The sequence below is a fragment of the Sinocyclocheilus grahami genome, unplaced genomic scaffold (assembly GCF_001515645.1).
Source record: "Sinocyclocheilus grahami isolate Dianchi unplaced genomic scaffold, SAMN03320097.WGS_v1.1 scaffold259.1, whole genome shotgun sequence".
In the NCBI taxonomy this organism is placed as follows: Eukaryota; Metazoa; Chordata; class Actinopteri; order Cypriniformes; family Cyprinidae; genus Sinocyclocheilus; species Sinocyclocheilus grahami.
This window is the reverse complement of record NW_015505438.1, coordinates 2510941-2525014: the sequence shown is the minus strand read 5'-3', so window position 1 is coordinate 2525014 and position 14074 is coordinate 2510941. Positions and strand designations below refer to the sequence as shown.

The following is a 14074-nucleotide window of genomic DNA, read 5'->3' as shown; positions in this document are numbered from 1 at the left end:
TGTTGTCTAAATGGGGAGGGTGTGACGCCCGTCCCTCACTACAATACCAGAGGCATCAGAGTGTATTTCAGTCCTCACTGTGGCCTGGGTTTGTCAGTCTCTATACATAGAAAGGATCTTAGAAGCTTCCTCATATAAAGGGAAAAACTGTCCGTTGCGTGGCAAGTGGCACGTGCTTTCAAATAAATGCACCACTCCTTAATTCAGCGGGTTTGTTACAGCCTTTCAAGTAATCATAATACCTGACCATCTAAAAAGTGCCCTTCAGACGGAGTCCTCTGAAAACATTTAGCAGTTTTAAAGCTATTGAATGATCAATGATCTTATTTTTAAGAGCATTTTAAGTATCTTGCTTCACATTGTGCCTAACAACACCCTTAAAATTATTCAGAAATAAATAACAGTGAATATGTTTACATAATTGAAAAATTAAGAACATAATTTGAATATGGCCAAGCCAAAAGGCTATTGTAATCCTTGATATCGATCAAATAATTTAGAATGATTGCTGCTATTATACGATTGTATATATAGTAATCGCAGCACGTCCAATCGATTGCACATACTTTCATCCCTGTGGGATGTGTAGTTTTTTTAGGTGCTTTGCAAATTTTGTTTTTTTGCTATATAGAGAATTGTCTTTGTCAGATTTAAAGATGTCCAGCATTGCCAGGCCTGTGTGCAGTGGTTTGTGGTGGACCACAGTGACAGATTGTGGTCAGTACGATCCTAATAACTGCCTGACATGGGGAAGTCGTGGCCTAATGGTTAGAGAGTCGGACTCATAACATGGAACATCTTCTCAACATATGGAAATGTATAGTCAGTTTTTATATACAGTGGGTACGGAAAGTATTCAGACCCCCTTAAATTTTTCACTCTTTGTTATATTGCAGCCATTTGCTAAAATCATTGAAGTTAATTTTTTTCCTCATTAATGTACACACAGCACCCCATATTGACAGAAAAACACAAAATTGTTGACATTTTTGCAGATTTATTAAAAAAGAAAAACTGAAATATCACATGGTCCTAAGTATTCAGACCCTTTGCTCAGTATTTAGTATATTTAACTCAGGTGCTGTCCATTTCTTCTGATCATCCTTGAGATGGTTCTACACCTTCATTCGAGTCCAGCTGTGTTTGATTATACTGACTGGACTTGATTAGGAAAGCCACACACCTGGCTATATAAGACCTTACAGCTCACAGTGCATGGCAGAGCAAATGAGAATCATGAGGTCAAAGGAACTGCCTGAAGAGCCCAGAGACAGAATTGTGGCAAGGCACAGATCTGGCCAAGGTTACAAAAAAAATGCTGCTGCACTTAAGGTTCCTAAGAGCACAGTGCCCTCCATAATCCTTAAATGGAAGACATTTGGGACGACCAGAACCCTTCCTAGAGCTGGCCGTCCGGCCAAACTGAGCTATCAGGGGAGAAGAGCCTTATAGGTAAAGAAGAACCCAAAGATCACTGTGGCTGAGCTCCAGAGATGCAGTCGGGAGATGGGAGAAAGTTGTAGAAAGTCAACCATCACTGCAGCCCTCCACCAGTCGGGGCTTTATGGCAGAGTGGCCCGACGGAAGCCTCTCCTCAGTGCAAGACACATGAAAAAACACCTGAAGGACTCCAAGATGGTGAGAAATAAGATTATCTGGTCTGATGAGACCAAGATAGAACTTTTTGGCCTTAATTCTAAGCGGTATGTGTGGAGAAAACCAGGCACTGCTCATCACCTGTCCAATACAGTCCCAACAGTGAAGCATGGTGGTGGCAGCATCATGCTGTGGGGGTGTTTTTCAGCTGCAGGGACAGGACGACTGGTTGCAATCAAGGGAAAGATGAATGCGGCCAAGTACAGGGATATCCTGGACGAAAACCTTCTCCAGAGTGCTCAGGACCTCAGACTGGGCCAAAGGTTTACCTTCCAACAAGACAATGACCCTAAGCACACAGCTAAAATAACGAAGGAGTGGCTTCACAACAACTCTGTGACTGTTCTTGAATGGCCCAGCCAGAGCCCTGACTTAAACCAAATTGAGCATCTCTGGAGAGACCTAAAAATGGCTGTCCACCAACGTTTACATCCAACCTGACAGAACTGGAGAGGATCTGCAAGGAAGAATGGCAGAGGATCCCCAAATCCAGATGTGAAAAACTTGTTGCATAAATGGCTGCCCACTGCTCCGGGTGTGTGTTCACGGTGTGTGTGTCATGTCACGTCACGTCACATGCTTGACATACGCTGCTAGGGCTGTGGGTCAGTGGACATAGAGAGAGAGAGAAACTGACAGCTAAGCATCTTCTCAACATATGGAAATGTATAGTCAGTTTTTATATACAGTGGGTACGGAAAGTATTCAGTACCCTTAAACCCTCATTAATGTACACACAGCACCCCATATTGACAGAAAAACACAAAATTGTTGACATTTTTGCAGATTTATTAAAAAAGAAAAACTGAAATATCACATGGTCCTAAGTATTCAGACCCTTTGCTCAGTATTTAGTAGAAGCACCCTTTTGATCTAATACAGCCATGAGTCTTTTTGGGAAAGATGCAACAAGTTTGTCACACCTGGATTTGGGGATCCTCTCCAGTTCTGTCAGGTTGAATGGAAAACGTTGGTGACATTAATGAGGAAAAAAATAACTTAAATGATTTTAGCAAATGGCTGCAATATAACAAAGAGTGAAAAATTTAAGGGGGTCTGAATACTTTCCGTACCCACTGTAATTAAAATGTGATTTTTACATGCTACACAGACTTTTATTGTACTTTAGATGGTTTTACACAATAATGTGTGCCTTGATAAATATTTTATATAATATTATAAACACTGCCCATTAATACAAGAGTCCTCAGTAGTCCATAGGCACCAGGTTCTAGTTTCTATTAGACAGCACATTGTCTTTATGAGATCACTTGTTATAATTATTGATGTCATTGTACATCACCATGGCTCTCAGTCATAATCAGATGTCTTGGCAGTTTAAAGAAAACCCAAAGCTCTTAATCATCAAGCCATAAAAGCTATTTCAATCTACAAAGCTACAGCGACACATTAAAATGGGACTTGTTAATAAAACTACACAACAGCATCACTGGCTCTGTGGCCAGTGTGTGATGCAGCATACTTAATTAAATCAAACAGTGTCATGTCAATTGAAGTTTCCACTACTGAGTGCGCGCACACACACACACACACACACAGACTGTCACTCATCAATTCCAATTACCTTTGCCCTTACGTCGGTTTCATTTGACATATTACTCAATAGGCCACAACTACAAAGTTGAAACGAGGAGTCCTGCTGGGAATTTTCCCCTCACGCACAGATTTAGCTTGGGGATATGCTGCAGTGCCGTGCTTGAGTACCCACTGCGCACAACTACCAGCTAGAGCACAAAGGTACCACTTTAGGTCTCTGAGGTTGGGTACCACACATAGCTGGCATTCCAAGCACTTAACCAAAAAGAAGGAAACACAAGATTATGCTTGAAATCCCCTATCTAAAATATGTAACAGCCTCTTTTTTTTTGCCCTGGTTGTAACACAAGCACAGTATGCAGTTCAAACTTTCATGGCCGATAAAGCAATAAACCACGATAGTAATCCATGATAGGAGAAAGAGAGTTGTTAGGCACACCACAAAGTGCTTAAGCCCTCAGCCTCATAGAAATATTAATAAAAATCACAAATTCAGGAAAATAAGGGTTTATGATTGAGAAAAACAGGTTGAAAAGTTTAGCATCTGTAAGATTTTGACGTTTTTGAAAGAAGGCTTCTTATGCTCACCAAGGATGCATTTATTTGATTAAAAAAAGTAAACCGTAATATTGTTAACTACTATATTATTACAATTTAAAATAACTGTTTTATGCTGAGTTTGTGCTCAAGAAACATTATCATCAATGATGAAAACAGTTGTGCTGCTTAATATTTTTTGGGGAAACCATGAAACATTTTCCCCAAAATTCTTTGATTATAACAGATTTCTCTCACATGCTGCACTGCCCCAAAGCCTGTACTACTACTTTTACCAGGTCTGTACTATTCATACTGTTTGAGCAATATGTATACAGCAAGCAAATTATAATATTTTAAAAGCATGTTAACATTAATGCAATAGGTTTCACAAACCATCAATGAATAATTTCTTATATATTTAATTAATAAAGCTTTTATCATTGATAACATATTACATGTGCAGTACAATAGTACTGTATACCATTCCAAACATAACCAGATACATTTGGCCACAGAAGAGCATTATTACAACTCCTATTTTGTTGATAAACAACAATGGCATGTGCTGTTAAGACATGGAGGATATTGCGCAAATTAAAATGGCATAATCTGTCTATATTTCAGTTGTTGGATAGGGATCAATGTTGAAATGCATGAGATTATAAAGTGCTATTTGTGCCATTTGTTTCGAAATTCTATTACACTGACAATCTGCCCACATGACCAAGTTATGTTATTGAGACACTGAAAGCAAGCCTATGAATGAAACACATCCTAGTTGGGGAAGATAACAAACTGAGCTTTATCAAGTATATTACAAATTTGATTTATGGTATTAGTACAAACTAATCAAAGCTCATGTTTCATAGAAAATGACTAATGAGTGCATTTCTTTTAAGCAGCTTATTGAAAAGAACTATTCTTAAATTCCTCAATTGTGAAATCCACAACCCTCTAAGGTGACACGCATTTTTCCAACAAACCAGAAAATCCATGATGAATCAGAGCAGTGGGGCGTGTGCAGGTAAAGGTACGACTTGCCCCGCGGCTTAAAGAGGCGGAGACAGACAGGAAGAGGGAGGGACTTATCAGCACAGGAAGCATGGGATCCATCAGCCAGTCAGATACTGAGTCACAGGGCAAAAAGGAGGGAGGTGAATAGAAAAAGAGAAGAGTCTAATAAAAGACTGATACACATATACTTCAATCATAGAGACTAACATACTATCTAGGGCCACCATGGCTCTAACGTACTCTTCTGTGCCCATCTATGTGCAGTTTTCGAGGGACAAGTACATCATGGATGGACCACCGGAGAAGCTTCGGAGAGAACTAGAAGAAGAACTGAAACTGAGCAGTGAGGAACCAAGGAGCCATGCCTGGTATCATGGAGCCATCCCTAGACAGGTACAACTTTCCTGGGCATTAGAAGAGGGAGGGGTTGGGGGTGATCATTATGGGATAATGTTTGAATTATAGAATATTTCTGTGGGGAGTGGCTGTTTCCGTGATTTAATATGTATGCGTATGGTTAACACACATCTGCAATATTGTTCAGAAGTTGAATCTGGCAGAGAGTAGAGATCTTTCTGCTGTCAAAGCATAGCTGTTCTCTCCTTGAGTGACAGTGAAGTCATGCCTGTATCTGGCACTCAAACATTCACTTTCTTTGTAGAAAAGATAATGAATTAAAGACATGTGGCCATGTTTGCTTCAGCTAAGAGCTCTGGCCAGTAATACTTGATTAAGGGAAGAAAAACACTGAGGATATAACTTGCATTAGATGTTCTTATGGCTAACTTGCTAAATGTACAAAAAGTACCATGGAAGTATCATGACAAAATGATGTAGGAGATCAGTATCACGGTTCTCTGATACCACATGCATCTACTTTTTTTCTACTTACATCTGTTTTTACAAGGTACTACGAGTTACTTCAAAGAATACTATTGTATTATCATGATTCATAGGCTACAGTGTTCTAATACTTCAAAACCAATAGTAAAAAATTATGAAACATGTATACATTATATATTTTACTAACATTAGATTACATGTAGGCATGTTGTGCAAAATAATAACCTATAAAATACAGTGTCTAGTGTTCTAAAAATGTTCCTTTAACATGCAATTTTACTTGCTTGGCTATGTGAAAGTGCATATTAATGATTAGATGCTAGAAATAAGGGGGAAAAAAACATATAGAAGTGGCAAGTATTTGCTTTGCAAGGCCCAAGGGCTATGGTGTATTTAAGAACCTATGTAATGGTTGATCAATACTTGTTCTGAACTGGTTACAGGCGCCAAACCTGTCCAGAACAAGAAAAGTCACTTTCACACCCAGACTTGATCCATGATCAAGGAAAACAAAACATTTCACTAAAAACAAAACACTAAATGTGGAGTCTGGACTGAATGCTTGTCAAACAGCAAAACTCAGACCAACAATATCTCTAGTACAATTCACTGTGCTTAACTACTATATTCTGGATGGTTCATTAACACCAAGCTTTATTCAAAAACAGCCATCAACAGTTTCTCATCGTGGCAAACATCACAGTGCTGACAGCTACAGATCCGCTCTTATGAAAGCCATGTACCCTGGCTCCTCTTTCCCATGCTCCTTTGCAGGATATGCCCCTGAAACTGACAGCTCATCCATCAACAATTGTAACAGAGTAAGAGTGGTTAATGCAGTGATGAATCATGACCGCTATTGACCTGAGATGTATTTATTTAATGGCATCATATGATCAGAACTACTAGCATCCAGAGTCTGGCTACTGCTTACACCACAAATATAGTCAGAAAGAACAAACTTATTCATCATGGCTCAACACACCTTATGAATGACCTTAGAATATAGTTCATCGGGTTCATGAATAAGACAAACTCCTACAGCCATCACAATGGATAATAAGGTACCCTTAAATTGCATATCTGTGAGGATTGATTGTTAATACATTCTCTACAATCAGCACTGTTAAAAGGAATCAGTGAATCTGATTCTTTTGAATGAATGAATGATGCATTTATATAGCACTTTTATATTGTGTACACACAAAGTGCTTTACAATCATGTGGGGGGGGGGGGTCTCTCCTCAACTACCACCAGTGTGCAGCATACACTTGGATGATGGATGTGGTCCTTGGATCACTACACACCCTGTGATTATCACAAAACCCCTGACAGCACGTGTGCTGCACTACAGCTTGTGTTTACCCATGAGTCTTTCAGCTGGACGAGTCTGACCTGCTCGGCTCGAGTTAAGCAAACAAACTACAGACAAGGAAAGAGGAAAGACAGGCATTTACTGATTTGACATGCATCACTTTATGACCAGTGGTGTGAAATGACCTGTGCTTGATTTAAAAAGTGTTTCCTGTAAATGCCCATCTGTTTTGTTTGTCACTGAAAAAAAGATGGTAAAAGACGAATACTTATTAATAACAGATGACAAGACAGGCAGGAACCTGTGAAACTATGCATATTTGGACCAATTATAAATATAATAATTGCTGTTAATAGTGTTCATCGTCTGTTTGATTACGTCTTTAATTAATTTTTCCGTACATTTCTGCCATATGTACATTAACTGACAGTCACCACTGATAAGCTACCACTAAATATTGTAGAAACTTAATTTGCTGTAAAGTTGCTTTGCAATAATTTGTATCGTGAAAAGCGCTGTACAAATAAACTTGAATTGAATTGAATTGGACATAAACAAATATCTCATCTTTTTAGCTGCTGTTTTATACTATAAGAAAGGCCTGAGAATAGCTGTTTAGCACAACGTTATAAACGCTTAAGAGATTCTAATCACACTTAATGACTCTTTTCCTGGTGCCACTGCCACCCCACAGCTCCAAACACACATGTTAACAGATTTATTAGTGTTTGATCTTTTCATGAGCACATAGTGAGAAGTAATATGAAACAATGACATAAACTTACTTTAATCTAATCTCATATAAACTAGTAATAAACGTAAGACTTAATGACATTAAAAACAAACAAGGAAATATATAAAAATATAACCCCCTCCCCATTATTCTAGGCTGATTTTTCTGATCTCCAGAATGATTTACATACTGACTCATTAATATTCTGAACCGTTTCCAGAAACCTAACATTCAGTTTGGAGAGGTAGTCCATCATTCTAAACTGGTTGAATGCACTAACGATCCACAAAAGAAAGTAATATCTAGGTCATGCCATGAATCATTGCCATAAAAGTAGTTTGGTAATGTTTGCAGGATGTGTACATAATCTGATCAGACAGAATATCATTAGTACAAAGCCATACTAGCTTCAAAATGTTTCCTCCACTGTTTGAGCTCCTGCATGAGCACCACAACTTCATGTGCACTAACATCTAGGTCAAGATCCAACATGCAATACTCTTGAAACTAAGGAGGAAGGAAAATATATATGAAAGAGAAAAAAACAGTGACTACAAAAACAACAAAAATTGTGTGTGTATGTTTGAATTTAAGGTGGCTGAAAACCTGGTTCACAGAGATGGAGACTTTCTGATCCGAGACTCGCTGTCCAGCCCGGGAAACTACGTTCTGACCTGCCAGTGGAAGAACACCCCTCAACACTTTAAAATCAACAAACGCGTGGTAGCCATGAACGAGGCCTACTCACGTGTTCAGTACCTGTTTGAGAAGGAGGGATTTGACAGTGTCCCCGCGTTGGTGCGATACTACGTAGGCAACCGTGAGCCAGTATCTGAGGTTGTCGGAGCGATTATCTTTCAGCCAATCAACAGAGCTCTGCCTCTGAGATGCCTGGAGGAGAAATATGGAGTTGGATCTATACGTGTAGAGGCGGGATACTCCGAAAGAAAGAGCCTGACTTCCAAACGGTTGAGTCTGAATATCATGAACGGACACACCCAGGATCACACCCTCAGCCGTGGGAATCTCCTCAGGTGAGAGAAAGACTATCCTATGGCACTTTACACCATTATGCATTGGCAAGAAGAAATACTCTGGAAGGCGTTTTAATTATATATCTGAGAAAATAAGAGAGATTAATTATTTTACCCGTTAAGGGATTGACAAATTACTAATTACAGATTCTAGTTCTCAAACGGTTTGTGTAATGTGGCTTTTTCAGATTCTGTATTTAGCCTTTTTTTCCATGTAATTTGTAATACATGCAATTTTTCTGCCCCTAAAAAGAGAGGCCAATAATTAATTCCTTTCACATTTTCAACAATTGGCTAGATCACAGAGATTTAGCTCACATGATTCAATCTTTTTAAGCAATTTGAAGTAAAAAGAAATTCATCTGTGGTTCGACTGTCCATCTTGAACTCTGAAATAGAAAAGAAGCATCAAAATAAACAATACTAGTGATACAATTTAAATAAATTTGCATTATATAATCTACTTTGAAAAGTGACTAGTCAAGAATTTGCATAATATCCCCAAGCTTATACAGTAAAACCTATATAATTTTGTCAATACTTATTGGGTCTTGTGGTGTAACTCACAAACTCCCATTTGTTAACTGCAATCTTTTGGAAATCCTTGATAGGTTTGCTCATTAGGACCCCAGGAGGAAGTAAATAAGGCATTTTTCAAGCTAGCAAATTAGAAAGAAAGCAACTTTTACTTTTGAATGTGTATTATTTATGTGGAACTACTTATATGTTCAATTATTCAGTCCCACAATGTGACAGCTTCGCAATAATATAAAGAGATTTTTAGCATCAATAATCATAAAATAAGTGAAAGTTTTATTTATTTGTGCAGATTCAGCACATGGGAGTCTTAACTTCTCGAAACAATGTGTCAAAATAGCTTATTAACTTAGCAATTTAAAAATGGTATTAAAATAATTGTGCAGGTTGCCTAACATTAACTGAGAGATGAATTTGTACTTTTAAAAATTCATGCCACGCAGCTTTGAAATTAACTCTGTTTAAAGTGGCGTAACCTTCATGTCATATAGTCCAAAAGACTTTTAGAGAACAAACTAAATGACCTGTCTTTCTCGTTCACAGCAACAAAGATAAGTGTGGAAGTCAACCAGCATGTCTAAACCACGTTCAGGAGAGGAGACGGCCACTGAAGACCCATCAGTCGGAGAGCTTTCTCCCTATCGGTGAGTGCCTGTCAGCTCCCATCCTCATTGATACCCCGTCACACCTCCAACCCTCCAGTGATACACGCGTCTGACAGCCCTGAAAACCAGTCATCTTTCTCACATTCACTTTCTGCCAAAGAGAAAGTGGTTCTCAAAGTCAAGCTGACGTTTCCGCCTTTGAAATTCACTTTGGCTTACTGAACGTTAAATGTGTGAAATGAGACGTGGGATTGAAATGCAAAATAAAATGTTTTGTTGAAGAAGCTCTGTGGAGAAGAATGAAAGTGGGGATAGAGATAATTTATGCCTGTGTCAGTGAAATAAATATGGTTATGCGAAAAACGCAGCTCTGCTGTCCATGTCAGAATCCAGAGCGCTGAATCTGCTTTACCGTGCAGAATGCAGAAAGAAAACTTTGCAGCTTTGAATTCAACTTCCTTTTTACCATGTCCATCTACAACATATTTTCTACTTTAATGAATAAAAAGCTGATTGTATGCTTTCAGGCTATAGGCCCCAGGCTCAGGTTCAGCATATGGAGCACCAGCCGTGCCCCAAATCCCCAGTTTTCCGCACAGGAAGTGAGCCAGCTCTGAGCCCCACAGTGCCACGCAGAATGGCCTTTGACACCCAGCCTGGCGAGGCTATTCGTGGATCCGACAGCCAGCTGTGTCCCAAACCGCCCCCTAAACCCAGCAAGGTTCCCTCTATGAGAGTATCCTGCACCCCTGGCCTGAAGACCCTCTCCCCACCAGTCCCTCCAGTAAAGCCCCACAAACAGCGACCTTCATCCCAGCAACAGCAGCAGTCGGGCAGCCCATCGAGTCCAGAACTAAGCTATTGTGAACTGAGTACATGCAGCCCTGCTGACTGGGAAAGGATGACTAGCTCACAAGCTAATGGCTATGTGGAGAGGCTAAAGACTGAGGAGGAGTTAAGGAGATGTGATAGTAGCGTAAAACTTGACCGCAGCTCCTATCATAATGCCATTGAGGCCCTAGACAACGACAGCGGGGAAGACAACGAGGAGCATGTGGATAAAGAACAGGACTGCAAGAAAGGTTTCAAAAGACCCGCGTTTGAAACCGAGTCAGCATTCAGACCTGGTGACATCAGCTTCCGGCTTCTACCAGTGGAGAACAAGCCACTGGAGATGACAGTGCTTAAGAAAGCCAAAGAGCTGCTTGTCAGTCAGGATCCAAAGACCATCGCCAAACACATCCTTCAAGCAGACTGTCAGGTAATATTAATTATGAGCCTTTGAAGCCAACATAAAATCAAAATTTGGTGAATTCATGTTTATTCTTTTCAGTTTATCAACATGCATTCGGTATCATGAACTGACAATGAACAAGATCTAATCTAGGTTCATGTTAATTTATAAATATGCCATTATTCATTGTTAATTTATGTTGGTTGATGACACATTAATATAAATCTCTACAAATGCCAATATTTAACAGTCAATTTTAAGCCTCAATTATAATAATTAAGATAATTAAGAATTAAGTGTATACTTTGGAGTCTGTAAGATTTTAAAAGTTTTTAAAAGTAGAATATTATTGCAATGCTCACCAAGGATTAATTTTATATAAAAAAACTGTAATATTGTGATATATTACAATTTAAAACAACTGCTTCTATTTTATTTTAAAAATGTGCATTTGTGTAAAATGTGATACATTTACATAATCAATAGAATGTTCATTATAATGTACATGAAAAAAGTATAATTGTGTTTAGTCACTTTGATCAATTAATGCACCCTCACTGAATAAAAGTATGAATTTCTTTAAAAAAAAAAGTATATATTACTTTAAAAAAAAAGTATATATTACAGACTCCAGTTTTAACAGAATTGAAGTCACACAATACAAAAGCTAATATTGATCATGAAAATCTTAAAATAGTATGATAATACACAGCTTATCCATCACAGCTTGTATATCTTATAGCTTTCGATTTCAAAAAATAGGAAGGAAAATTAAGGGGGGGGGAAAAGTAAAACTAAGCACTCAACAACAAAGGAGAAACTCAAGACAGATGAAAACAGAATTAGGGACAGCCATCCACACCCACTTACTGAATACAATCATGACCAACATGTCTGTAATTACAGGCTCATTATGTGAGTCAGCCTATTCTTCAGGTTGGAGACTGGTTCTTCCAGCCAACCAGAGGACAAGACCACAGTTGTGCCACACAGCAGGGGCTAAATGTAGATGAGTATTCTTATATACTATGAATTCAAAAAAAAGGGAAGAAAAATAAGGGGGGGGGGGGAAAAGTAAAACTAAGCACTCAACAACAAAGGAGAAACTCAAGACAGATGAAAACAGAATTAGGGACAGCCATCCACACCCACTTACTGAATACAATCATGACCAACATGTCTGTAATTACAGGCTCATTATGTGAGTCAGCCTATTCTTCAGGTTGGAGACTGGTTCTTCCAGCCAACCAGAGGACAAGACCACAGTTGTGCCACACAGCAGGGGCTAAATGTAGATGAATCCAATTAAAAATGACCCAAAAAGCCTCTTATACATGTGACTATCCACTTCTCCACATCTTTCTGCTTTTGAAAGCGGCTCCAGGTTGTTTGTCTGTGTATATGAGAATTAACTTTTAAGCTGGCTGATTATGTCAGTCATAGGACCAATATTATGGACAAAAACAGACGACCCATCCACTGCCCAAATTTAGCTTAGCTTCTGTGCAATACTTCTCTATTCTGGATGTTAATTGCTTTGATGCAAACACTTTGTGTACATGCTACAGGTTGCTAGGATATTAAATGTTTCTGAGGAGGTGAAAGGTCAAATGGGTGTGACCTCTGGGCTGGAGCTGGTGACCCTTCCTCATGGGAGACAGCTGCGGCAGGACCTCATGGAAAGGTAAACAGATGCTGTCAACATGTGATGTATTAAGCACATTTCTGACGACTCATAAGGGCGGACAACTCTCTCAGAGAATATTAACTCTTGCATATGATAAACTAACAAAACTGAGTTTTTTTTTTTGTTGCAGTATCTAATGTTATGTAGGCCACACATTTAACATGCATGGCTGGTTCTTCTTAAACAGGCACAACACTATGGCGATTGGAGTTGCTGTGGATATCCTGGGGTGTACAGGAAGTCTGGAGGAGAGAGCAGCCACCCTAAACCGGATCATTCTGGTAGCTCTGGAGCTGAAAGACTCCATGGGAGATCTTTATGCCTTTTCCTCCATAATGAAAGCACTGGACATGCCTCAGGTACCCAACAGCTCCTTCTAGCTGCCACTTGCGCTTGAGACTTTTCCTCCCTTAGTGTGTGGTCAACAGGAACAGGCGTGTGATCTGTGATCTTTCTTGTATGGACAGATTACCAGACTGGATCATACGTGGACTAGCTTGCGAAGAAAATACACGCAGACTGCCATTATTTATGAGAAATCTTTGAAACCATTCTACAAAGGACTCTATGAAGGAAGTGGTGAGTTTCTTACAATAAAACACATTAAATGCCCTCCATAGGCCACTTTTAGTGAAGTTCTGGTTCTCGTCTTTCTAGCTGAAATCCCACTGAGCAATGCCAGTGTTCCGCTGCTAATGCCGCTGCTCACCTTGTTGGAGAGGCCTGTGGTCACCTTCGAAGGTATGGACGTCTGGGAGAACAATGACCAAGGCTGCGAAATCATGTTCCGGCACCTGGAAGGAGCTCGTGCCATTGCACGCAATGCGGACACATACACCTGCAATGCACAACGGATCCTCCAAGGTAAGACAAGGCAGTCATTTCCGGAATAAAATAGTGCTTTAACTTGAGGGAACTGGTGAGCCAAAAACATTTATGTAATAGAATGTTCATACGCCATTGGATTGAAACTGATTTGGAATAATGACATTCAGGCCATAGTCGTAAAATCCAGAAGAAAATGTGCATTTAAATCATGGGTTGCCTCAGGAAGTTAAAAGGCTTGGGTACCAAAACAAGCACATAGCATGACTAGTGTAGTCTGATTCACGAATCTTAAGACTCTTATGAGCTAGTTCTTAAAAAGAATCTCTCAAAAAAGACTCTCAAACTGTTTAAGAAATCCTTTAGAACAGTTACTAAATTAATATGATTCATCTACTGAACAATATTACTTTAGTCATGTCTGACTCACAATGAAGCAACTACTCAAGTGATATGTACTTAAGGTTTCTGAGACTTAAATCAATATAATTAC

At 39.2% G+C, this 14074-nt stretch overlaps 1 protein-coding gene across 3 annotated transcripts in view; it reads left to right on the top strand.

The window, feature by feature from the left end:
* Positions 1–14074, top strand: part of LOC107599011 (breast cancer anti-estrogen resistance protein 3-like) — a 67732-nt gene that overhangs the window by 52519 nt on the left and 1139 nt on the right. For all 3 annotated transcript variants that reach the window (XM_016290498.1, XM_016290499.1, XM_016290500.1), the window contains 8 exons: positions 5032–5160; positions 8254–8693; positions 9774–9874; positions 10363–11096; positions 12638–12753; positions 12944–13115; positions 13224–13335; positions 13414–13620. In XM_016290498.1, coding sequence (XP_016145984.1) covers positions 5032–5160; positions 8254–8693; positions 9774–9874; positions 10363–11096; positions 12638–12753; positions 12944–13115; positions 13224–13335; positions 13414–13620 — 2011 coding nt within the window. The remainder of the gene's footprint in view (positions 1–5031; positions 5161–8253; positions 8694–9773; positions 9875–10362; positions 11097–12637; positions 12754–12943; positions 13116–13223; positions 13336–13413; positions 13621–14074) is intronic.